At 37.7% G+C, this 24884-nt stretch overlaps 1 protein-coding gene across 1 annotated transcript in view; it reads left to right on the forward strand.

Annotated features, from left to right (window-relative positions):
* The window catches only part of CHD7 (chromodomain helicase DNA binding protein 7), a 108965-nt gene extending 85006 nt beyond the window's left edge, over positions 1-23959 (forward strand). Inside the window, 24 exon segments of the mRNA XM_019614055.2 lie at positions 3831-4041; positions 4576-4771; positions 4984-5151; positions 5836-6015; positions 6304-6414; positions 6500-6705; positions 7668-7867; positions 8469-8628; positions 11505-11594; positions 12093-12196; positions 13683-13812; positions 14090-14162; positions 14382-14436; positions 15158-15386; positions 15548-15756; positions 15896-16573; positions 17036-17196; positions 18820-19047; positions 19277-19720; positions 20243-20464; positions 20776-20916; positions 21386-21490; positions 22068-22344; positions 22347-23959. Of these exon segments, the coding sequence (XP_019469600.1) occupies positions 3831-4041; positions 4576-4771; positions 4984-5151; positions 5836-6015; positions 6304-6414; positions 6500-6705; positions 7668-7867; positions 8469-8628; positions 11505-11594; positions 12093-12196; positions 13683-13812; positions 14090-14162; positions 14382-14436; positions 15158-15386; positions 15548-15756; positions 15896-16573; positions 17036-17196; positions 18820-19047; positions 19277-19720; positions 20243-20464; positions 20776-20916; positions 21386-21490; positions 22068-22344; positions 22347-23020 (5252 nt within the window). The 3' untranslated portion in view covers positions 23021-23959.
* Positions 23960-24884: the final 925 nt, after the last annotated feature.

Below are 24884 nucleotides of genomic sequence, written 5' to 3' on the forward strand. Positions count from 1 at the left end.
TTGGTTAGCTATTACTTGTTTTCTTCCACAGGGTACTATGAGAGAGTACTAAACATTTCTGAATAAAAGTAGTCAAGAAATGACTGAGATGTGCTTTTATGGACGTGTAATCAGTTCATTTTCATAGTTTAATTGGACTGGAAAAAGATCTATATGAATGCCATATTAGTTTTTTAACAGTGAATACTCTGCTTCATTATTATGCTATTGGTTTTCGATCAGGAGTATCTTGTGGCAAACACTAGGTGATGAACCAGCTCTCTGAAGTATGCTGAACTGTATGTGTTGGTCATATCAACTTTTCCCTTTGGAGATATAGCACAAGCTTCTGTACATAGTTGCATGCTACTAGTTCCTTGTTTTCCATCTCCTCTTTGTTACTGTGTGATTTATGCTGTCGCTAGTTTCATGCTAGTTACGAGTTTCATGGTGAAAGACTGTTTTATCATGAGCCATATGTGATTGCGGTTTTTACTGTGTGACTTCCATATTGCAGTGCTTGCTTTTTTTTTTTTGACATTTTTTGTTATACTTAAACTGATTCACCAAATGACGTCTAATTGTATTTCATCTGCAAGTAATTATTCCAAATGCACGATATAGAGTTACTCCAAAGTACCTGAACTCAACCATGCTGGTGGGCTGCTCAGTTTTTAAATTCAGAAGAATATACAATTAAATTAGCTTCGTGGTTCTGTTAGAATTTGTTTGTTAGTTCTTTGCTTCTAAGTTAATCTATTACATAGGTGGGTTTACCAGAAAACGGTTCAGGATGTTCAGGTTATGAGCTTCTGAACTCAGTGCCTTTTATGTTCCTTGGCTTTGTTTGTTTTAACCTAGTGATTGTTTTCCCTTGTCTCATGTAATGAGGAATAAAGTAAATGTTTTTCTCTTGTTTTATGAAATAAAATTAATAAGTAGCATTTGCAGCACTGCTTACAAGGATTTTTTTCTTTTCCCAAGTCTTGTATCATTTAACTTATGTTAAAAATTGCTTAAATTCAGGTAGCTGTATGGAAAACTTCAAGTATTTTTGAATGACTAATTTCAAGTATGTTTGAATGACTGTTTTTTTAACCCTAATAAAGGGAGGTGGAGATGTCTCTTGAGCTTTTTCCTTTTTAACATTTTTGTGACTTCTGAACATTTAGACTTGTTTAATGGGATGCAGCAAAACAGCAGGTGCTGTTAAGATTTGATGCCAGGGAGAAATAAATAAATCCCAACTATTATTAGTGTGAAGGAGCAACTAAGTTCTTTTAATTCCAGGAGAGAAAATACTCTTATGTCCTGTAGTTGTCTGAGCCCTAGGTTTTATCTTGTTGATCAGTAATTAACATCTTTGTATTTACAGTGATGACACAAGTTCATTTCTGACAAGAAGCTTTGTAGTGGCATAATATTCAGTGGTATTTTCCTGAAGAATAGCAAGCTCTGGAGACTTAAGGCTTTTATAAAGAGGTCTTGGAATCCTTCTCATTTTCTTCTACATCTAAAGGTTTTGTAAACAAGCAGCAATGTATGTGTATTTGCATGTATAGACCAAGTAGAAGATTGTTTTGTTTCACATAGAACTAAGTGTTCTAGGTAATCTTCAGTTAAGAAACATAGAAGTTTGTATCATGGAAGTAGTATGACAGGAGTTGAATGTGGTGATTCTTTGTTTCTTGGTCAGTAGATTAGTTTTGTGGTGCTGAGAGGAGAATGGCTGTCTGCTGGAACTGTCCTTGAGCAGACTTCTAGAGGAAGCTGCTGCATTTTGTGTATTCTCCAGCCAAGATGGGCAAAGCATTGTCCTATTGGTTTTCTCAGAGCTGGACTCCTTGTTTCCTCCCTAGCAACCACTCAAGTGTTTATACATCATACTTCTTTCTCTGACTCCAAGAGACAACAGCAGGGAAGTGCCTCTGTACTTACACATGCTACAGAGCATACTGGTAAACACTGTAAAGGTTTCTTGCTCTGTCCTTATGCTCTCTTGAGCCCAAGGAGTCTCTCTTAACTAAAATATTTCCTGCTATCAGGAAAGCACACATTCAGACTTCTTTTCATTCATTAATAAAAGTCAAGAAAAGAAGTGTTGGAGGCATACAAAACACTACTTCAAGGGTAACAGGTATTACACATTCCTCACTTAGTTGCAATTGAAAAAGGAGTGAAAAGGAAAAGGCAGGCTTTTATGAGTTTTAGCTAGGATAGGATGGTTGGACTAGCAGATTTTCAGAGTCTGTGGTCTGTTATGGAAGTGAATCTTGCTGAGACAAAATGCCAATACTGAAAATTCATCATTCATAAGACTTGTTGGTAGGTTTGTTGTGGTGTGGTTGGCCTAGTTGGTTTGTTTTTGAAGATACTGAGTTTGCATACTGTATACAAGCTACTTGACAGCTTATTATATTCTGAAATTGACTAAGCTCAGTACAGAGTGAAATTACTGCCTTAATTTCTCCTGTTTTGCAAAATGGGTGCTAATATGAATAAGGATAGCTTGAAGGATTGTCTAATTCTTTTTTTCATGTGAGTTCGTTTTTCTTATGTGCAAACTATTAGGATCAGTAATACTTACAACAAGGATTCCCTATGCTTCAAAAGTACCTTTAGGTGAAAACATTTAATTTTGTAAAAGTGAGCAGTTCAAGTAATAAGAAGCTGTCAGCCTGCATAGGGTGGCATCTAGTTAAGACACCATGTTACAGTAGGCAAGGAACCAGTGATCACACAGTGAGACTGCATTTGCCTGTTTGCTTACAGGCATCTAGTTAGAGTTGGGATATGGGAGAGACTCTCAGTGGATGCCTGTCAGTAAGCTTTTCTTTCTCCCTGCCCCAATCCTCCCACCTTTCTTTGTGTTACTCACAAGTAAGTGAGTAGTGTTGATGCTGGATGTTATAAGCTATGTTTTGTTTAAGAAAATAACAAATAAAAATCAGAGGATCTGAAAAAGGCAGCCCCTCAAAAGGTTTATCTGTATATGAAATGAGCTTAGGATGAAGATTCCTAGACTTCTATATAGCCAAGAATAGTTATCTGATAACGTTTGAATAATATGTTGTATGTAGAAGAGACACTAAAATAGGATAAAAGCATATGAGTATAAGAAAGGCATAAACTTGTTCTGTATCATCAGGTAATGTGCAGTACAAGGAACATTTGTTTCTATGCTTTTACTTCATATGAAAAGGGGATGTCAAGAAGGAATTTTTTACTAGTTCTGGAAAGAATATATACACTGAACAGTTTCATAAAGCTGAGGAGAAATTAGATGTTCAGTGAGGAGAAAAATCTAAATAGATGATAAAATACAATTTCATACCTCTTATTTTTTTCCAAGGAAATCAGCTTTTTCACAGTTTGGATTTTGATTCTCTAGCTAGTAATGGAAGGGGTAGATCCAAGTCTTGCTTCTGATTAACTTTCATTTTGGACATCAAATTTGGTTTGTATTCTTTGCATTTTACTGTAAAAACAAGAATTTTCTTCCTTATTGAATTTCGAAGAGGACAAAGCCCATTTAACAGTTGGAATAGTTTTTACCTTTTCATTTTCTTTCTTAATGCCTCATTAAATTGTGTTCATTAAATGATTATATGAAATTATTTAGAAAAGATTTTACTCCCTTAAAAAATCGAATGAATACTCCAAGTGGTTTTTTAATTATACTGTGTTTGTGTGTATGTTTGCATTAAATTTAAGACTAATATTTTTTATAAATGTTTATTCACATAGTGTTTAAAACATTCCTGTGCTCTCTGTAGGGTATTGAAGGCAAGCTCATTGTTTATTGATAAAATCCTCTGCTGTGTTCATGTATTGCTGTCCAATCTTTGCAGGTGCTGAAGAGAAAATTTTGGAAGAGTTTAAAGAAACACACAATGCCGACTCTCCAGATTTTCAGCTCCAGGCAATGATCCAGGCTGCTGGCAAGCTAGTACTGATTGACAAGCTGCTGCCAAAACTGAAGGCTGGTGGCCACAGGGTGCTTATCTTTTCCCAGATGGTGCGCTGCTTGGACATACTGGAAGACTACCTCATTCAAAGACGGTGAGAGCAACAATATAATGCAATTCTAAATAAACAGTGCGTTCCTCAGTGGCCACAGTATTTAAACTGTGAGTGATCTTATTATTGTAACAGGATGAAATTCAAACATGTTAGTGTATTTTCTGGAGTACGCTGACTGCAAGTTGCAAGTACTGAAGTTTTTCTTTCAGATGAGTAGAAAATGACCTCAGAGAGGCTTTAATGGCTCCTCCTAGTTTACTAGTTAGTTAAATGTTTCAGTTACTCTGGAGTTGTTTGTTGTTTTTCTGCTCAATCCCAAGTATTTATTAGATTCCTTGGAGTGAGAACCTCATTTTTACTGAAGGGTACAAAGCAGGAAACAAGATAATATATCTTCCACTGATGAAGTTGTTGGATACAACACAACAGTCACTCAGTTTGTTGCAGCTATTTTGAGAGTAGAGTGGCATATTTTCCCTTTTTGATTTTTTAATTGTATATTTTTAAAAGAAATAATGCCAGACGTAAGAATATTTGCAGTAAAATTCTCTTTACAATGCATCTTTATTTCAGGTACCCATATGAACGAATTGATGGCCGAGTAAGAGGCAACTTACGTCAGGCAGCTATTGACAGATTTTCAAGACCTGATTCTGATAGGTTTGTTTTCCTGCTGTGTACAAGGGCAGGAGGCTTGGGCATTAATCTCACTGCTGCTGATACCTGCATCATTTTTGATTCAGACTGGAACCCTCAAAATGACCTCCAGGTAATATTACAAGGAATGATTCAGTTGAAAACTTCTTGCTTATTTCCTGTGAAATTTTGTTCACTTGCAAAAGAAATTACTGTTGTCCACTCAGAAAAAAAAAAACATACAGATTATTATTTATATTGAAAGTAATAACATTTAAAGTAAGTTTTCTATATTGATTTTTTTCTTTTGTCACTTGTAACTGAGTATCTGTCCTGTTTCATCAGGCTCAAGCACGATGTCACAGAATAGGACAGAGCAAATCAGTGAAAATTTACAGATTGATTACAAGGAATTCTTATGAAAGGGAAATGTTTGACAAAGCTAGCTTGAAGCTTGGCCTTGACAAGGCTGTGCTACAATCTATGAGTGGAAGAGAAAATGCTACAAATGGGGTAAGAATTAATATATTAAGATGCATGATCAACAAATTATATGAATGTATAACATTTTTATTTCTTGCTTATATCTTAGCTGGAGAATGATGGCTTTCAGGTAGAATATGGCATATATTTTAAAGTGGGGTTAATTAAGGGCAAGGCTACATGAACTGGCTCAGCCTATCTCATACATCATTAATTGCCAAAAGCAGACAGGTAGAATCATGTTTCCTCAATTCTCATTCATTCTCATCATTCTATCCTTTACATACTGTTGATTCTTACAGTTTTTGAGCTTCTTGCAGGCTGCCCATCCATCTGTGTTTTTTTGTTTATGTTTGTGTGCTTTCACCTTTTTCGCTTTGGACTTCTTTGCTTGGGCCTTTTCTCAGGTTAGGAAGTTAAGTATGTTCCCAGGAGGAGTTTAACAGTCATTGGAGCTAAAGTAAGCAGATTCAATGACAATGAATTATTGAATCGTTTAAACCACTCATATAACTTCACCTTAAGAATGTTGTTGTTTGCATTCTTCTTTTAAAGGTGGCTTCAGCATGAATGTTTAATTGACCAACACCACATTATGTTAGGAGTACAGTTCTTAAAATGCTAAGTAAAAAGGCAATTGATGTCATTATGTTGTTAGATATAAACGTTGACTAGTGTTAAAACAACAAAACAACTCTCTCTCACATGTTACAGGTGCAACAGCTTTCTAAAAAAGAAATAGAAGATCTTCTTCGAAAGGGAGCATACGGTGCTCTGATGGACGAGGAGGATGAAGGGTCTAAGTTTTGTGAAGAGGATATTGATCAAATTCTCTTAAGGCGAACACACACAATTACTATTGAATCTGAAGGAAAAGGCTCAACATTTGCAAAGGTGTGCATTGGCATTCAGAAGAAAAATAATAAAGTTGTGACTGCAATAGATGGAAGTAGTACTGAATCGCCTTCAGTGTCAATTTAGTTTTTCAGTATACTTTTTTCAGTTTTCTTCCTCAAAACTGTTGGGACATCTGTATTTCCAGTTAGACAGTTGATAGGCTTCCTTTTTTTGTTTCTTGACAATGCTGTTTTGTAAGTCTTAAACATTGCACTTACCAATGAAAATAGATATCTTTATGGTGTGTGGTTAAGAAATCAATGCATGTTTTTTCATGTCTTCTAGGCTAGTTTTGTTGCATCTGGGAACAGGACAGACATTTCCTTGGATGACCCTAATTTTTGGCAGAAGTGGGCAAAGAAGGCTGAACTGGATATTGATGCTTTAAATGGAAGGGTAAGAGCTTTATGACAGTACTCAGTTCATTTAAATTGAAGATTTTTCTCCTCCTTAATTTCTACATTTTTACTTTTCGTTTTAGAATAACCTAGTTATTGATACACCAAGAGTAAGAAAGCAAACGAGACTCTACAGTGCAGTCAAAGAGGACGAACTGATGGAGTTTTCAGACCTGGAAAGTGATTCCGAAGAAAAGCCTAGCACAAAGCCTCGTAGGCCTCAGGACAAATCACAGGGTTATGCAAGAAGTGAATGTTTCAGGGTAGAGAAGAACTTGTTGGTTTATGGGTAAGGATATACAGATTAAATAGTGTGATTGTGGATAAAAACTGAAAATATGTAAATCACGTATAGCAAATACTCTTTCCTCTTTTTCATGTTCGCATGTACTCTGCATATTTTTTTACATAAGTACTACCTATACTTACCAGTGAGATTTTAAATTGCTTTATATATAGGTTCCTTATATATATATATATGTACTTCTTGCTTAGCTTAAAGCATCCAGTGTCCCACAGCTGGATATGAGCTCACTGGTAAAATACGTAGTATTGTGATGACAGAACATTTGTTTCTGGTTTCTTCTATTGTAAAGAATACCAGAATTATTGAGACTTAATCTCTCTTTTCTAAGTATTGTGAAGAATAACAAAGTGCATTTGTAAAGACTGGTATGGTTGTGAAATCAAGTCAATTCAGAGCTTTTTAGCATAGTTCTCATGTTTTGATGGTACTTGATTTCAACTAATTGATGCCTTATTTTTCCCGTTGGATATACCAGTCAGTCCGAATTTTTATCTCTTTGCAAGCAAGTAGCTGTATTTAACTACTATTCCAACGGGCTTCAGGAGGACTGGCTTTACTTCTAGAAAGTTATGTACAGCAGTCACTAATAATGAATTTCAGGATCAAAATAAAACTGATTCCCCAAATCCCATGACTGTAGGAATTGGCTGAATTTCCTGTTCGTAGTTTACTGGGACCATTAGAGTTAAACATATGTACTTTATTATTTTGAGTGTAGTTCAATTGCAGCTTTACGAGCAGTGAACTTATTGCCTGTTCTGTAAAATAAACATTCTTAACTCTTTGGTGCTGTAAGTGGGATTCCCCAATGTAACGTGCAAACGCAGAATGCATTAGTGGCAATACAGGAGGTCCTAACTTGCTTGACACCAGGAGTTAAATTGAAAGTCACAAATTAAAATACCAGTGCCCTAGCTGTTGTATTGAGCATATTTTTCTTGTAGCTGGGGTCGTTGGACTGACATCCTCTCACATGGGCGCTATAAACGTCAGCTAACGGAACAAGATGTGGAAACCATCTGCCGGACTATCCTGGTATATTGCCTTAATCATTACAAAGGGGATGAAAATATCAAAAGTTTCATCTGGGATCTGATCACTCCAACTGCAGATGGGCAAACTCGAGCTTTGGTTAATCATTCCGGTATGTCTACCACAATCAAATAATGATGCTAGTAAATAGGAAAGAATTGCTTCAGTCGTGCTATGTCTTTAGTTTAAACTATAGCTGTTCTGACATGTTGTAGGATCTTGTCAGATTTTATGAGTAAGGTGGGCTTTGACTGGGTCAGTACTTAAAGGGGAAGTCACCCTCAGATGCTTTGTAGAGTGCAGTGCTCTTGCTCATAAAGCAGTTTGAACAAATATTCTAACATAGTTTTTAAGTATCGCCTACTGCTGGAATTAAGCTCTTTCAAATGGCCATAAATCATAAAGCTTGTTTCCTTGTGGCCATTCAGATTCATGAGTGTTTCTAGAAGAAATATTTATATAACACCATTTTCTGGATAGTTCTCTGAATTTTTTGAAATCTTCACACCTAAATTTGCATGGTAGTTTTGGTTGATTTTGTTATTCACAATTTCCAGATAAATTATGTTGCTGTTCAGTTTTTGATAGTCTTGTTGCCCACAGTGGAACTAATAAAGCAGTGATACTTAGCTGTAAATGTGTGTTTGTAATGCAGTTTGGTGTGAGAGCTTTTCTATTCAGACTGTATAAGATATAATTGGGGATTTGTATAGGCCTGTCTGCGCCAGTGCCCAGAGGGAGGAAAGGCAAGAAAGTAAAAGCCCAGAGTTCACAGCCAATGCTTCAAGATGCTGATTGGCTCACCACCTGTAATCCGGATGTATTATTTCAAGAAGACAGCTATAGAAAACATCTCAAACATCATTGTAATAAGTAAGTATTATTTTATTTAATGCTTTTTATTATATGTTTTTCAAAAGTCTGTGACTTCTTTGGAATGTTTTTAATAGAGCATGGGGCTGTTTAATAGGATGTAAAGAGCATTATTGCTTCTAATTTGGGGGATAATCATCTTAGCAGATATCTGGATGTTTCTGTAAGCTCTTTATGATTGATCCATTCTTAAAACATTTACGAAGAAATGTGTTTTCTACTTAATAAATAAGAATGAAATCAAATATGTAATTCTTAATAGCATATGGGGAAAAGAATATACCCTCACTTAAATCTGTTTCTCTTGACAACTGAACATCCTGCTCTGCTCTGCATTAGCATGGCTTTACCTTGAGCACTGTGAGCTATTTTGAGCACCACAATATAAGATGAAAATGAGATTATTAGAGAGCATCCAAGAGAGGTCTATGAAGATGGTGAGGGGTCTAGAGGGGAAAGTGCATGAGGAGTCGCAGTTGGCTTGTTGGGCCCAGAGCAGAGAAGGCTGAGGGGATGAGGCCTTGTAGCAGCCTACAGCTTCTCACAAGGGTAGCAGTGGGGCAGCTCCGATCTTTGCACTATGGTAACAATGACAGCACCTGATAGAATGACATGGAGCTGTGTCAGTGGAGAGTCAGGTTGGGCGTTGGGAAAAGGTTCTTCACCAGAACCTTTGCTTAATTGTTGAATGAATGTCTCTCAAGTGCATCTCTTCTTTGCTTTTGGTTTGTAATATCTTAGTTATTTTTGTGTCAACTTCTTTCAACAGTGTTCTTCACTGGGTATATAGCATACAGGTGTAAAGCTGTCTTTATGCTTTTAATACGTATGGTCTTATTAAAACTGTTTATTAGAAAGAAATTATTGATTTCAAAAATATCTGTGGCCTGTCAACAGAGGGGGTGTGATGTGAAGGAGATAAGACATTTAAAAGGTTTATTAGTTCATTTCTGGATGCTAACCAAGCTTAATTCGCAGCTGATGAGAACAGATATTTAGAGAATTATGTTAGCAAGTGCACATGCAAGTGAACTGGTTTTTGACTTTTCTCTAAGCTGTTACTGAGTTCGGTTATTACATTTCACTTCCTCTTAAATTAAATTTTTTCCTGTAACATTATTTTGCTCTCCCAGGTAACATGTCCTCATTACTTGCTATATCAGTTTGCAGATCAGCCTTAAACTCATTTTTAAAATAGTGCTGCTGAAATAATACAGTAGAACAATTAGAAGGATCAGGAAGACTGATGTATCACTGTACAAGAATATTTTCAGTTGCTGTCCTTTTTCTTTCACTTCCTAGACCCACCAGGACTAAGTGAATTGTAGAAGCAACATGATTAGCCCAGGTAAAATCAAGCTGAGGTAGAAGCCAGTTGAAAGTATGAGTAATTTCCTTCATCAGATAGCAATATGTATTGGATAAGTAAGAGCAGGGTGTCCTCGTCTCGTGTGTGACATGCATGCTGCTTTAATGTGGAGGACTACTGAAAGGTGCAGAGAACCTCTGCATTTTGGTTTAGTTTTGTGGTTGTTTTTTTTTCTTTTCCTTTGGCTTGATGTAACATTTGTTGTTACTTAATACAAAGATGATAGAGACCCTCAGCAGCTTATTTCTATAGCCAAACATAGAAAAGGGGCACCTCACTGGTCCCGGTTATCAAAACATACAAAAAGTCGTGTCTGACATGTTTTGAATTGTAGAAATGACCTTGATTCAAATCCCTACTCTTCCAAGGACTACTTGGGTAACGCATGTAAAACTAGATATCGCTTCTATTGCGTCAGATCTCTAACAAGGAGTTCTCAAAACTGGTGGTGGTCTAAATTTTTCATGCAACTGGGCGATCAGATTACTGCCTCCCCAGTTACCCTTACTGCTCCAAGAGAGCAGCAATTCAACAGTAGCCGTGATGGATTTGGATACAGGGAGAAGGCAGGCAGAATAATCTCCATTTTAGCTGGTGCTGATTCTACTTCATGAACTAGGCAGCAGGGGGTGCCCTGAATTGGGTAAACATGGGAGAGCTTGATTATTTTCAGGGAGACATTTTTTCTGTAGTGATGACCTCTTTTCTACTCTCCTTGAAAATCCAGTCTGCCATTCTCTCTCCTGCCAGCTTAAGCTGTTGCTACAACACCTGACAGCGGTCCCAAAAACAACCGTAGTGTTGCAGGGGTGGGAAAAAATAAACACGGGCAAGGAAGACTTTTCACTTCCTTATGGCACTTATGTTGTGTGCAGGTAAAATTAAATAGCAGTTTGAACTATAGAGAGTAAAAATAGTTAATATCTCCTAGGGGAAATGGAGGATTATTTTTTTTTCCTCCCATTCTCGGAAGCAAAAAGTTGTATAATCTGAAAAACCTGACATTCCATATTGAGGGTTTATTGTAAGGTAGTAAAACCAGATTTTATATCTCGTTTATTCCTACAACTTCTGATGTGCTTCCAAAAATGGTATTAAGGCAGCAGCTGAGGAAATTTTATGAGATAATGAAGCAGAACAGTTACTGAAAGCCATCTGCTCAGTTGTTTACAAACTTGCTTCAATACTTCAGAGGCAGTGGTAGAGTACGTGTCTAAACTTCACAAGCTGCACTAGGTAGAACTAAATGAAATGCGCCGGGGCCGGGCTGCGCTCGGTCCCTCTCTGTGCAGTGTAAGCGGTTGCCAGGCAGGCCTGTTGGAAGCCAGCAGAAAGCACCACACAGAGGTGATTATGTGCCACCATCTGTCACGCTTCAAGCCTACCATACAGCATGGCTAATCAGCCTTGGCAGGATGATGGATGAACAGCAGCAGCTGCCAAAAGCCACTGTTGGCAAACAGTCCTGAAGTTAAGAACTTTTTCCCCCCTCTGCCTTCCTCTCCAGGGTCCTGCTGCGTGTCCGCATGCTGTACTATCTACGACAAGAAGTTATAGGGGACCAAGCAGACAGGATCTTAGAGGGTGCTGACTCAAGGTTAGTGCAAGTGCAGGTTTATTTTTTTTGCTTTATGATACTGGCTTATGTAAAGCACGTGTACTATAATAATTTTAGCATTTAAAGGTTGTCGTGCTTCCTGTTAAATGTGTTCGCAAGCCACATTATTATTTTATCAAACGAGGTGGGTAGTTTTCTTGGAGGAGGGAACAGTGTGGGAAATTACAGATATGGGTTTTTCAGTATTGCTAATATTGAAGAATTATTATAACTCAATTTTAATTTTGTTTTTTTAAAAATACTAAGATTGTAAATGAGTGTGTTTGGGTAACCACTGGCATTTTACTCCTAAAATAGCCTAATATTTTTTCATTGTTTCCTTTTAAACAATCCAAAGTAATTTTCCCATGTGTTCTAATTGGTGTTGTTTTTTCCCTCTCAAGAAGCATATTTACAAAATGGTGTGAACCACTTCTCTTTCTTTCTAACATTTTTGTCCAGTCATCTTTGCAAATGTTTATAATGCTGTCTTTATAGTGAAGTAGATGTATGGATACCTGAGCCGTTCCATGCTGAAGTTCCTGCAGACTGGTGGGATAAGGAGGCGGATAAATCCCTTTTAATTGGAGTATTCAAACACGGTAAGTGGTGTCTCACTCTGAACAAAACTCAGTTGTAAAGCTTTCTGCGTGTAGGACTGTTCAGTCATAATATTAACAAGTATTGTTCCAAAGAACTGTTGGCTTGTATCTCCCTTTTTTTTTTCTTGCCTGCATTAAAAACCTAATATGAGCTGTAAATATCAGATGCTGTTTTTAAATGTTTGCAGAACATTTGAGAAGAAAACATTACTTTCTTGGCTGTAAATAAAACAAAGCCATATTTGTTTAAGTAATAGCCAAATAGTAAGATAGATCTCCATAAACTTTGCTTCCAGCACTGCTTCACTTGCTAACTCTGCCAACCAGTGTCAAAGTGGACGGTGGGCTTAACCTCTGCTATTAATCTGTACAAGTGCCTCCTGGGCTTTGTTCCAAGCAATATTTCACAAATGTCAGTGTTGAGAACTCCCGGCTCCCTTGAGTGGGATGCAGCCTTGTTAACTTTGAAAGGCTGGGGATGCAGAGCTGGCATGATATATACAGTGAGCGATTCCTGATTATAATCCCAATTCTCTGGAGGTCGCAGAGGTATTCTCAGCAGCCCAGCCTGACTAAAGGGGAGAATGATGGCTTATAAAACCTTTCATGATTACAGTTTGGCTTGAGGCTCTACAGCAGTTAGGAGCAGTGTGTTGTAGTACAAATCCTAATTGAATTGTGCTGTTCTGCCTATGTACAGCAGCTCTGTTTTGTGGGCTCAGCTGAGGCAAGTCTAGTCTAAAAATCATTTTCCTGCAGTGCACTGTTGGGATCTGCCATTTTCCATCTAGTCAACTTGGGCAGTAAAAAAGCAAACAGCAGTTTGAAAACCATAGAGGGAACAGTGTCATCTTACTGACATGCATCATCCTAAACCTAATAAGACAGGTTCGTTGGCCTTACGTATAACCCATGTATGCAGCATTTTCACAGCCTACGCTGAGGGTTCCAGCAAGGCTGGAGCTATAGAGAGAGAGAGAGAGAGAGTGTGTTTGTGTGTGTGTGAGAGAGAGAGAGAGAGAGTGTGTGTGTGTGTGTGTGTGTGTGTGTTTGTGCTTCCATTCATATCTGCGTGTTTGCAGTAGGGAGTGCTGAATATGGAGAACCACTGTAAAAGTTACGTAGGAATCTTTATGGAAGTGTGGGGTTAGTTTTGGTGAAAGATTGTCACTTTATAAAGAGATTACATTGAAAAAACTATTCAATTTTTACTGTTTGTTAATGCTACTGATGTTAAAATGTTTCTGTGCTGATTAAATATATCAATATGAAAAATGTTATTACACAAATGAAAACTACTGGGGAAAAATGCATCATTTTTTATGAAATAATTCCTTTAAAATCACAGTTACAGCTCTTTAATTTTATTTAAAAATAAATGAACCCAGAAAATTGTATTTCACTACCTAAACTGTTCTTTTTACAGTTGATCATATCTTTACAAAAAAACAAACAAACAAAAAAAAATTAGCTTCCCACTCCGCAGGTTATGAGAAGTACAATTCCATGAGAGCTGATTCAACACTGTGCTTTCTGGAACGGGTTGGCATGCCTGATGCAAAGGCCATAGCTGCTGAACAGAGAGGGACAGACATGTTAGCAGATGGCGGTGATGGGTAAGGACGACATGAAAAAATTAATAAACTTTATCAGCATTGTATACGTTGGCATGAGTTCATGTGTCATATTCTGCTTACATCTTGCCTGAGGATCTGAAGTGATCACATAATGTAAAAAGTATGTAAAATTGCTTACACGGTTGAGCATGAAATATAAATGTGTAGCTTGGTACGCATTCTGACGGCTTTTGTAGCTTTTTTGCTTTTCTTTCCAGAAAAATAACCTTTCAAAAGCAATATTTATTTAAATCGTTTATTTTAAATAATTTTTTAGAGGTGAATTCGACAGAGAGGATGAAGATCCAGAATATAAGCCAACCAGAACTCCTTTCAAGGATGAAATTGATGTAAGAACTTCAAGTTTCTGTAATTACAAGTATTCATAAACATAACTAACACTCCATGTTTATTCTAATGTAATTCTTATGTTTGTGAGCCACCAGATAAACACGCCTTACAAAGATACTTTTCTGCTGTATTTGAAAGATAACATCTTTTTTTTTTTCTGCAAACAATAACATATGGTCAGAGCTGAAAACTAAAATAACTTCTGTCTTCTCCCAAAGGAATTTGCAAACTCACCTCCAGAAGACAAAGAAGAGTCCATCGAAATCCACTCAAGTAAGACTATACTAAAGAAATTTTGAAAAGACAAAAATAGACCACTTAGGCAAAGGTGGACTTTTTATTAGCACATGAAGAAATGGGTTGTGTTTTGGGAAAACATCACGGTAAACTTCGTAGTGCCAAATCTCTTCATGCTTCATGTGTTTCAAAACAATTATTTACCTTGTTTGAATAATCCCACGTTAAGGCTTTCTGAGTTTCTAATTACATAGTAGAAATTGTGATGATAAAAACTGGATGTTTCTTTATGCTGCTGTTGATGCTTTTGCTGAGATGATCTTGAAGTTGCAGTAGATAAGTTCCTCAGTATGGAGGAAAAGTGCCAAGTTTAAGTGAAAATAATGAAGTGGTAAATCATAAGCATAGGTGTTTTCACAGAGATGGAATGATCTTCTTAGTAACACATTTAAAGCTCTACTGCATTAATTTAAATACTTAAGGGTATTCTTAATATGTTTGCATTCATAACATTGAATAATAATACCTGATAGTTATCTTTAAATGCTTCACAGTCATTTGTGTTTGTGGAGTCAGATGGTTTTATTCTATTTTTTATTTCCTACCAGTGTAGTTATCCTGTTTCTAATTTGTTCTGCACTAATATTAATGAAGCGTATGTTCTTATCTGATCAGACAGGAATCCAGTTTTAGCCTTAGAAACTTTGAAATGTTTAGTGGTGGTTTTGCAGTGCACAAATACTTCTCTATTCTCTAGACAAGCACAGTGAAAGCAATTCTGAGTTAGGCCAACTCTACTGGCCCAACACTTCAACCCTGACTACCCGTCTGCGTCGCCTCATTACTGCCTATCAGCGCAGCTATAAAAGGCAACAAATGAGGCAAGAGGCACTAATGAAGACTGACCGCAGGAGACGTCGGCCTCGGGAAGAAGTGAGGGCACTAGAAGCAGAAAGGGAGGCTATAATAACTGAAAAACGACAAAAGTGAGTTTTCTCAGTGATATTTTCCTTTAAATCTCAATTAATTTTGTGTGTTGCCAGTACTTCTGCTTTGAAAGTATAAACTAAATGGGCCTGGGGGTATCCAAACTGTTCGGGCTCGCCTTTAACTAAGTGGTCTGTTTTTTTCCTTCTTCCTTGAATAGATGGACAAGAAGAGAAGAAGCCGATTTTTATCGTGTAGTGTCTACTTTTGGAATTATTTTTGATCCTATAAAACATCAATTTGACTGGAATCAATTCAGAGCATTTGCCAGGCTTGATAAAAAATCCGATGAAAGCTTGGAGAAGTATTTTAATGGCTTTGTGAATATGTGTAGACGAGTGTGCCGAATGCCAGTCAAGCCAGATGACGGTAAGTTTTACTGACTGCAGAAATGGACGTAACTATTAATAGGTGGCACCATTGTTGAAACTTGATTCCTAGGTGCAATGATTTAGAGATGGGCATACATCTAGTCAGTGTTAAACAGTGCAAACTGATGTCATTGCAGAGCCACCTGATCTTTCTACTATGATTGAACCAATCACAGAAGAACGTGCTTCCAGAACTTTATATCGCATAGAGCTGTTACGGAAAATCCGTGAACAGGTTCTTCATCACCCACAGCTGGGGGAGAGGCTAAAACTTTGCCAACCAAGCTTGGATCTGCCGGAGTGGTGGGAGTGTGGTAAACATGACAAAGACTTACTGATTGGTGCTGCTAAACATGGAGTCAGTAGGACAGATTATCACATTCTGAATGATCCTGAGCTGTCTTTTCTTGAGGCCCACAAAAACTTTGCTCAAAACAGAGGGACGGGTAATGCAAATATTGTCTCTTCTCTACACCCTGTGGGTGCTGGCTGCAGTCAAACACCACCTATTGTCCCATCCACACCAGTACAAGAAGAAAAAAGTACAGAACAAACGGAGTCTAAAGTTGAAGGATCTGAAAATCCAGCAGCCAAAGAAAAGTCTGATATCAAGGAAGAGACAGATATTGCAGATAAAGACACTAAGCAGGATTGTGATGCTGAGGCTGAGACTGGCTCTGTTAAATGTGAATTGAAAGATGTAGAAATGAGTACAGACGTAGACCCAAAATCAATCTCTGAAAAAGGTTCAGAAGAAGATGAAGAGGAGAAACTGGATGATGATGACAAATCAGAAGAGTCCTCCCAACCTGAAGGTAACGCTTTGGTCAGGTCAGTCCTAAGCACTTGCTTAGCTTGAGTCCTACAGCTGTTCAGACTTGTGCCAGCTGGTAAGTGGCATACATGGAGCTGTTTTGGAGCCTGGATAGGCTATGTTTAGCAGTTTCTTTTTTTTCTATGTATCAGGTGGCTAGATAAACTTTCCAAAAACAAACAAACAAAAAAAAAAAAACACCAAACCATAAAAGTTAAAACAATCCACCTTTAGTAGGATTTTTTTTCCTTGTGAGGGATGATTTCCAAGATAACTTACTGATCTAGTAAGCATAATTTCTGTGCCATGTGCAGAAGGCTAAGGCTCTGTTGTAATAATGATAGAACAGAAGCATGAGTTACAAGTATGGTATCAAATATGCTTGTCTTAACCTATCTATTGAGGTTGACATTGGATGGTTGGGAACTTTTGTAGTTAATTCTTGGTCATGATCATTATTCAGCAGGAGCAGTCTCTCAGGGTAAGAATTTTGATGAAGAAAGCAATGCCTCTATGAGTACCGCAAGGGATGAAACACGCGATGGATTCTACATGGAAGATGGGGATCCTTCTGTGGTCCAGCTGCTTCATGAGAGAACATTTGCCTTTTCTTTCTGGCCTAAGGTTGGTTGGGGGTAGGATGGGATGCATAGTTTTCAATACAGATAATATGAGGGAAGTATGCTCCAAAGAGAGCATTGTACAGTTCTGTGCTTCTAGTGAACATGAGACTTAATTCTGAGAATGATTTTTGAAATGGCTTTTTATTGTTCAATTGTGTACAAATTAGTGGAGGAAATGAACAGAATTGCTTTACTGTAAAACAACAAACTGCTGACAGACATGAGTTCCTTATAGGCCTTGTAACTGAGTGCAGAATGACACCTCTTACACCATTTTTGATGGAAGCAAATTTATGACTCTGAATTCTAGATTTCATCTGCAGTGCAGTCTGCAAGGAGAGCAGAGATTCTGCAAGATCACCTTTTCAGTTTGGGATGGGGAAATGGGTACTGGTGACCTACATGATCTAAGCCATTATGTAATGTTGACAGATGTAATTGTATTAAGGTGTCCTGCAAATACAAGCAGCAATTTTACATAGGATAAAGCTCTACCTTATTTTGGTAGCAGTGCAGAAATATATCTAACACAATTTTTTTTATTTTTATTTTTTGAAAAATATCAAACTGTAACATCGTAGTAAATCCATACATAATTTAGTACTCTCCTTTGCAGTAAGGGCAGAGAGAGAAATAAAGTAGTAATAGTCTTAAGCTTACTAATCACCATAACAGGGCCATCTGGTTTGGGAGGGGATGGGGTAGGGCGGGGGGGACCTTGCTCTTAATAGGCTTATTCCTGGAGAAAGCAAGCAGTCTGTTGCAGCTGCTGAGATTTGCTAGTGGCCTTTGCGCTGTTTTGCTGTTCAGGAAGCTAACTGATGCTCATATTCCCTAACCAGCAGTATTTCTCATAGTTCTGAAGTTTCTACTACTTCAGACAAGCTAACATGGAATGTACTTGAATACTAAAATGGAAAAGAATTATACTCATCTTCTTTGCTTTCAGTATGTATTTTGGAAACGTGAACTAAAATCTTATTTCAGTTATAGTGTATAAAAACAAATCCCTAATCTATGTAGATTCATCATAAGTAGACTAATACACATAATCAGAGATTTTTAGTGTACACGCTTCAGTGAAATTTGAAGTGATAATGGGTGTGGAATGAAAATTGACATTCATTAGATGTCCCTAGGTTGGTGCTTGTTTCATAATGTTGAACTTTATTAATAGTGACGCTAATGAGGATCCACTTCCTAGGACAGAATTGCAGATCCAGCCTCTTGGATCTCAAGAACTGCAGTTTTAAAATACTCATTGCAGATGTTTTGATTTTTTTTTCCTTCCGAACTGTTGAGTTTGCTGACAGCTCAAGTGAGAAGCGTAAAACAATTGTGAGTTTCTGTTAAAGTCTGTTGGTACACTGTCCAACAGAAAATTTGATCTGTCTTCCTTCTTCATCTCAATATAAATGCTGTTTTTAAATTCTAGTTCTATTCCACAAAATTCCTTACGTATTAGTTTTTTTCAGGTGATCAGTTTATCCTGGTCTGGAAAGAAATAGTTGTTTTTTAATGTCTTTCTTAAGCTTTGCTGAACTACACAGAGTAGTTATATTCATTTGAGTTTAACAGGCAACCTTCTCACTAAAGGTTCATTATGTACTTTTCCTTTACACAGGACCGAGTAATGATCAACCGATTAGACAACATCTGTGAAGCAGTGCTGAAAGGGAAGTGGCCAGTAAATAGGCGCCAGATGTTTGATTTCCAGGGGCTCATACCTGGGTATACTCCAACAGCTGTGGACAGCCCTCTGCAAAAAAGGAGCTTTGCAGAGCTCTCCATGATTGGTCAAGCCAGCATCAGTGGCAGTGAAGACATCACTGCTTCTCCTCAGTTGTCAAAGGCAAGGCCCCATCCTTCTCATTCGTACAGAAAGCTTCTTATCTTTTGTGAACTTATTTTGCATAATATGAAAAAATAGCATTCCTTTGAATAAAATAGGAAAAATAAAAGACAGTGTTTCCTTCAGTAAAGTAAAGGCTCTGTTTTCTGAGTTACGTGTTCATTCTGTTGTAAAATCAGTGTAGTTAACAGAGCTGTGTTAATGTTTGGAAATCTTCGTATTTCATCAGGAAGATGCACTCAATTTATCGGTTCCACGTCAGAGGAGGAGGAGACGAAGAAAAATTGAAATCGAGGCTGAGAGAGCTGCCAAAAGAAGAAATCTTATGGAAATGGTTGCCCAGTTACGTGAGTCTCAGGTGGTCTCAGAAAATGGACAAGAAAAGGTTGTAGATTTATCAAAGGCCTCACGAGAGGCAACAAGTTCTACCTCAAATTTTTCATCTGTTACTTCAAAGTTTATCTTGCCTAATGTCTCCACACCCGTGTCTGATGCCTTTAAAACTCAAATGGAGCTGCTGCAAGCAGGTCTTTCACGCACACCCACAAGGCATCTACTAAATGGCTCTTTAATAGATGGAGAACCGCCCATGAAGAGGAGGAGAGGAAGGAGGAAAAATGTAGAAGGGCTTGATCTGTTATTTATGAGCAACAAACGGACATCATTGACTGTAGTAAGACAACAACCTTTTTGTCTCCTATTTGTTCTTCTGTGTCTAGTACTTTCTGAATGTGAGTTTACAGTGTTATTCTCTAGCAAATAATAACGTACAGTTCTTACCCAGCCAGCTTTTGCTTTGTATTTAATTTTGAACAAAACAAAATGTTGCTTATATCAAGTTTTTACTATAGCAGATTGTGATTTAGTTTTAACTAGCTCGTACTTTCAAAAAGACATTTTTTCCTTTGAAATATAGTATATTATAACATACATTTTGAGGCTTAAGTTTACCTTCTCTCTTCTGTAGGAAGTGAAGGTCTTGGAGACCATTAACTGATAATGCATGAAAACTGTTTTGTCTATTCTTTAATGTTCAAAGATTCTAACTTCACAAAATCCCCTAATGTGACTGCTTTACATAGTGGAAACATTTATTAACTGCTGTCTTGAGCCTTTAACTTTAGCCCTTGAAATAATTTCTCCCAGGTAACTGCTGCCTTAAAGTGAGAAGTAATACTGGTGTTAATGTTTTCAGGAGGATGCAGAAGTGACCAAAGCTTTTGAAGAAGATATGGAGGCTCTACCAGCAAGGAACATTCCATCTCCTGGTCAATTGGATCCAGACACTCGCATCCCTGTAATCAATCTAGAGGATGGGACCAGGCTGGTGGGAGAAGATGCTCCCAAAAACAAGGACTTAGTTGAATGGCTTAAATTGCATCCTACTTACACTGTAGATATGCCAAGTTATGTACCAGTAAGTATGTGATTTTAAAAGTGTAGCTGTATTAGATTAGTATGGAAGTTAATTTTACAGATATGGAAATAAATTTTTTCAAATTCAGTGTAGTCATTAGATTTCAGTGGAGATTTTCATCTTAGCCACACTTACTATGATATCTAAATACTCAGGAGGCACCAGGATTTCTATATATGTTCAGGAAAAGATTTTTTTGAGGGTAAAGTAATTGACCCCTTCTTAAAATTTTTGGTAGAAGAGGTGTCATAATTCTTGTTTTTGTCAAGAAAATGAAAAGCTAAAAAGCAACGCATTTCTCTTCTTTCCAGAAGAGTGCAGATGTGCTGTTTTCCTCATTTCAGAAGCCGAAACAAAAACGACACAGATGTCGAAACCCTAATAAACTGGATATAAACACCTTGACAGGAGAAGAAAGGGTACCTGTTGTAAATAAGCGAAATGGGAAGAAGGTAAAAACTAAGTTCAATGAAATTGTTTGAATTGTTTAATAATGTCTTTGCATGTTGAAAACAGGCTTTCTGTTCCAAACTTTCTTCTTTAAAAAGTTTAATTTGGCACTGACATTTATTCTTACTATCACTCAGAATCTTTGATTTCTCCTTTACAAATGGTATGCTCATACTAGTCATTTAAGTTGAGCAACTCCTATTTTATAGCATATTATTTCTTTGCATCTGGTATGAATTTAATTACTAGCACTGCCTGGACTGTGACGTTTTGCTGTATATTTTTAAACATGGTCTTTTCAATTCTTATGTCACTAGGAAGTTTCAGTTCAGTTTTCCACTATGTGAATTGAAATTCTTTACTTTCATCCTTTGTAGATGAAAGTGCACAAATGGAAAATGTACAGTTTTGTGGTTTGGGTTGGTTGGTTTTTGTTTGTGTTTTTAAGTATTACCTTATCTTTTGCATTAGATGGGTGGAGCTATGGCCCCTCCAATGAAGGACTTGCCAAGATGGTTAGAAGAAAATCCTGAATTTGCTGTTGCTCCAGATTGGACTGACATTGTTAAACAGTCTGTAAGTGAAACTTTAATTCCATGCTTCGCTCTAGGTTACAGTGCAGGAAAGTTGAAGGTTGTGTAAATTTCTGCAGGCAAGCACTGATGATTAAGTCCTTTATCTCATAGCTAGTAGTTCTGAGCTGAGGAAATTGTAGTGTCAGGATGGGAGTTAGCCAGCTAATGGGAAGGATGATAGAAGGCTTCTCTAGAGTGGGATTGCAGTATATGGAAAAATCAGGTACAGAAAAGTATTAGTTACTTGTTTTTGTTTATTATTTTGTATTTTTTTCATTTAGTAAGCAGCAGTTCTTAATAAATACAGGTATTTGTACATTAAGCAGTTACTAAACTAGGTGTTTTTCACATGCATAGCAGAAACAGTAATCGCCTTGGTACTTTGTAGCATCAATGAGTTACCTTTGCTACCTTTTATTTGAAAACTGTTGATTTGCCAGGTTTGAAAACCAAACTGCTTTTCGAATTAAAAATTAATGTGGTAAAATCCCTTCAATTTCTTTCATTATAGCTAGTTAAATGCTGAAAGCTACAAAAGCTACTAGAGAATAAAACTCCTTTCTGCATCCCTTTCTCAGGGTTTTGTTCCAGAGTCTATGTTTGACCGTCTTCTCACTGGACCTGTTGTGAGGGAGGAAGGAGCAAGCAGAAGAGGAAGAAGGCCAAAAAGTGAAATTGCCAAAGCAGCTGCAGCAGCTGCTGCTGTAGCATCAACTTCGGGAATCAACCCACTACTAATGAACAGTCTGTTTGCTGGAATGGACCTCACCAGCCTCCAGAATCTACAGAACCTGCAGTCTCTCCAGCTCGCAGGCCTCATGGGCTTTCCGCCAGGGCTAGCAACAGCTGCTGCTGCTGGGGGGATGCTAAAAATCCGGCTGCCATGTTGCCTCTGATGTTGCCAGGGATGGCAGGATTGCCCAATATGTTTGGACTAAGTGGATTGTTGAATAACCCAATAACGGCTACTACTGGAAATGCCACTACTGCTTCCGGTCAAGGAGAGACTGAGGATGGCGCTTCAAAAGCTGAAGAGAAGAAAAATGAGAATGAAGAGGAGAACAAAGACTCTGAGAAAAGCACAGACACTGTTTCTGCTACTGACTCTGCAAATGGATCTGTCAGTGCTGCTACTGCGGCGACTACCGCCACTGCCACCACTACCACCACCACCAACACTGGATTGCCCACAAACCCTCTGGCCTTCAATCCTTTCCTGCTGTCTACCATGGCTCCTGGCCTGTTCTATCCATCTATGTTTCTACCTCCGGGACTGGGAGGATTGACTCTGCCTGGTTTCCCAGCACTAGCAGGACTTCAGAATGCAGTGGGCTCCAACGAAGAGAAGGCTACTGACAAAACTGAAGGAACTGCCTTTAAAGATGAAGAAAACCTGGAAGGCAGTGATGCAGAGGAGAGCCTTGATAAAACTGCAGATTCCTCCGTTTTAGAAGACGAAATAGCACAGGGTGAAGAATTAGACTCACTTGATGGGGGGGAAGAAATAGAAAACAATGAAAATGATGAATAACCAGTACCAGTTACAGTTGAAGTGTTTTAAACTTTTGACAAGTGGTAGTCCTACTGTTTACACTCACAGTTAATGTCCATACTTAGTTTTTATAAGCTGTTCTGTAACATAGTGTAGCAAAAAAAAAAGTTCAAGTCATGTTATACAGATGTGTCAAAAGGTATCTTGGTCATTAAGTATTGTGCAGTGCATTATTTATTATCCCTAGGAGAGATGAAATTTGAGAGGTGATCATGTCTTTTTAAGGAAATTGACATAATGCTCTGCTTTTTTTTTCTTTTGGTACCATTGGTATTATGAAAAGCAGCAATTTGTAATCAAGTGGCACTAATAGAAGGAAGTGCTGCTTAAAGGAAGGATGAAGTTATATATTTAATTTTTTTATTTTTATTTTGTTTTGCTGTGAAGGTCAAGATGAAATTTACCATACATATCGTACTCGCGCTTCATTTTGACTGTATGGGAGTTCACCCGCTCACATGCGCGCGCACACCCACACACACACACTCTCTCTCTGACAATCTTCATGATAGTGTGAATGTCTCTGTCTTGAGACGCAGCAATAATAAGGCAGCTGTTGAATGTGAAGAGTACCTTTTGGAAATTTACCCGCGGAGAAGGTTCTTACAGGATAAAGCTACAGTTTAATCGTCTCGTGATCTTGTAATGCACTGGTATAAACAAAAAGAAAAAAATCAGGTACCTTTTTTAAATTAAAGGACTTTGTTACTTTAGCCACAAAGCTAAACAGCATTACCTCAACTCTAAACTAGCCTTGAAGTTTACAGACATGACTTTGTAAATGTATTGTTTTTCTTTGTTGTGATGTCTTTTTATTTTTTTTTTTTCTTTGGAAACTGCTATCATGTAAGATAAGATGTAAATTGCTGCCAACTGTAGTAATGATGCTTTTAATAAAAGTGACCCATGATATGCAGAGATGTAATTATAAAATGTAGTGTTTAGGGACATCACAACTGGTGTTCATGTTTTATATTTGCATTGTGGCTTTTTGCAGCGTTTTCTGCTATACTCCCTAATAGATTAGTGGCTGTAAATGCTGAACTTATTGTCTTCACGGGACTAGGCAGAAAGAGAAACCCTGAATTACCTTCATATTTTCCACTCTAAGTAACTCTGCAGAAAAGCACACTAAAAAGCCTACTTTACTCCTTCAAAAGGGGCATGAGAGACTGAGAATACTTTAAAATGTGTTCAGCATGTGATAATATGGTACACTAAAGAACAAAAGGGCAAAAGAAAAATGAGGCTTTAATAGGCACAATATCTAGGTCATTTATCCTTGGTTAATGGGTAGAAAAACACAATGCTGTAGTGACAGCAAGGAATACAAAGGCTCTGTGGTATCCTGTAGACCAGAGCTTGTGATGCCAGAAACCACTGTGTCAAACAACCTACATGAAACTAAAACTGACCCACTTTTCATAAAAACCAGCGTCTCTTCTGGAGAGCTACCGATTTGTACCCTTTTGTGACCTTTGATATTGGAGATAATGTACCATTTGAGAACTTCTGTTTTCACATTGTTGTCACCTTGACGCACACGTACACAACCGTCTCGATAGTGAGGATAAAAGGTTAGGTCTGCAGTAGAGTACATGAAAAATTAGCTATTTGAGTAGCCAGCTGTGGGTGGACCCCTGTCTTATGATTAATTTTACCTGTGCTTTTGGAGAGCTGCAACCCTCTCACATCCCCTGTGAATTTGCACAAGAGCTCGAATTAAGGAGTACTGCAAGGCCAGAACTCAGCCGTGAGGAGGACGTGTTACAAGGGGTGAACTCGCCCTGAAAGGAGCGTTCAACGAACAATGAAAGTAGATGAGAAATGAAAGCTTAGGAAG

This window comes from Meleagris gallopavo, chromosome 3, assembly GCF_000146605.3.
Source record: "Meleagris gallopavo isolate NT-WF06-2002-E0010 breed Aviagen turkey brand Nicholas breeding stock chromosome 3, Turkey_5.1, whole genome shotgun sequence".
In the NCBI taxonomy this organism is placed as follows: domain Eukaryota; kingdom Metazoa; phylum Chordata; class Aves; order Galliformes; family Phasianidae; genus Meleagris; species Meleagris gallopavo.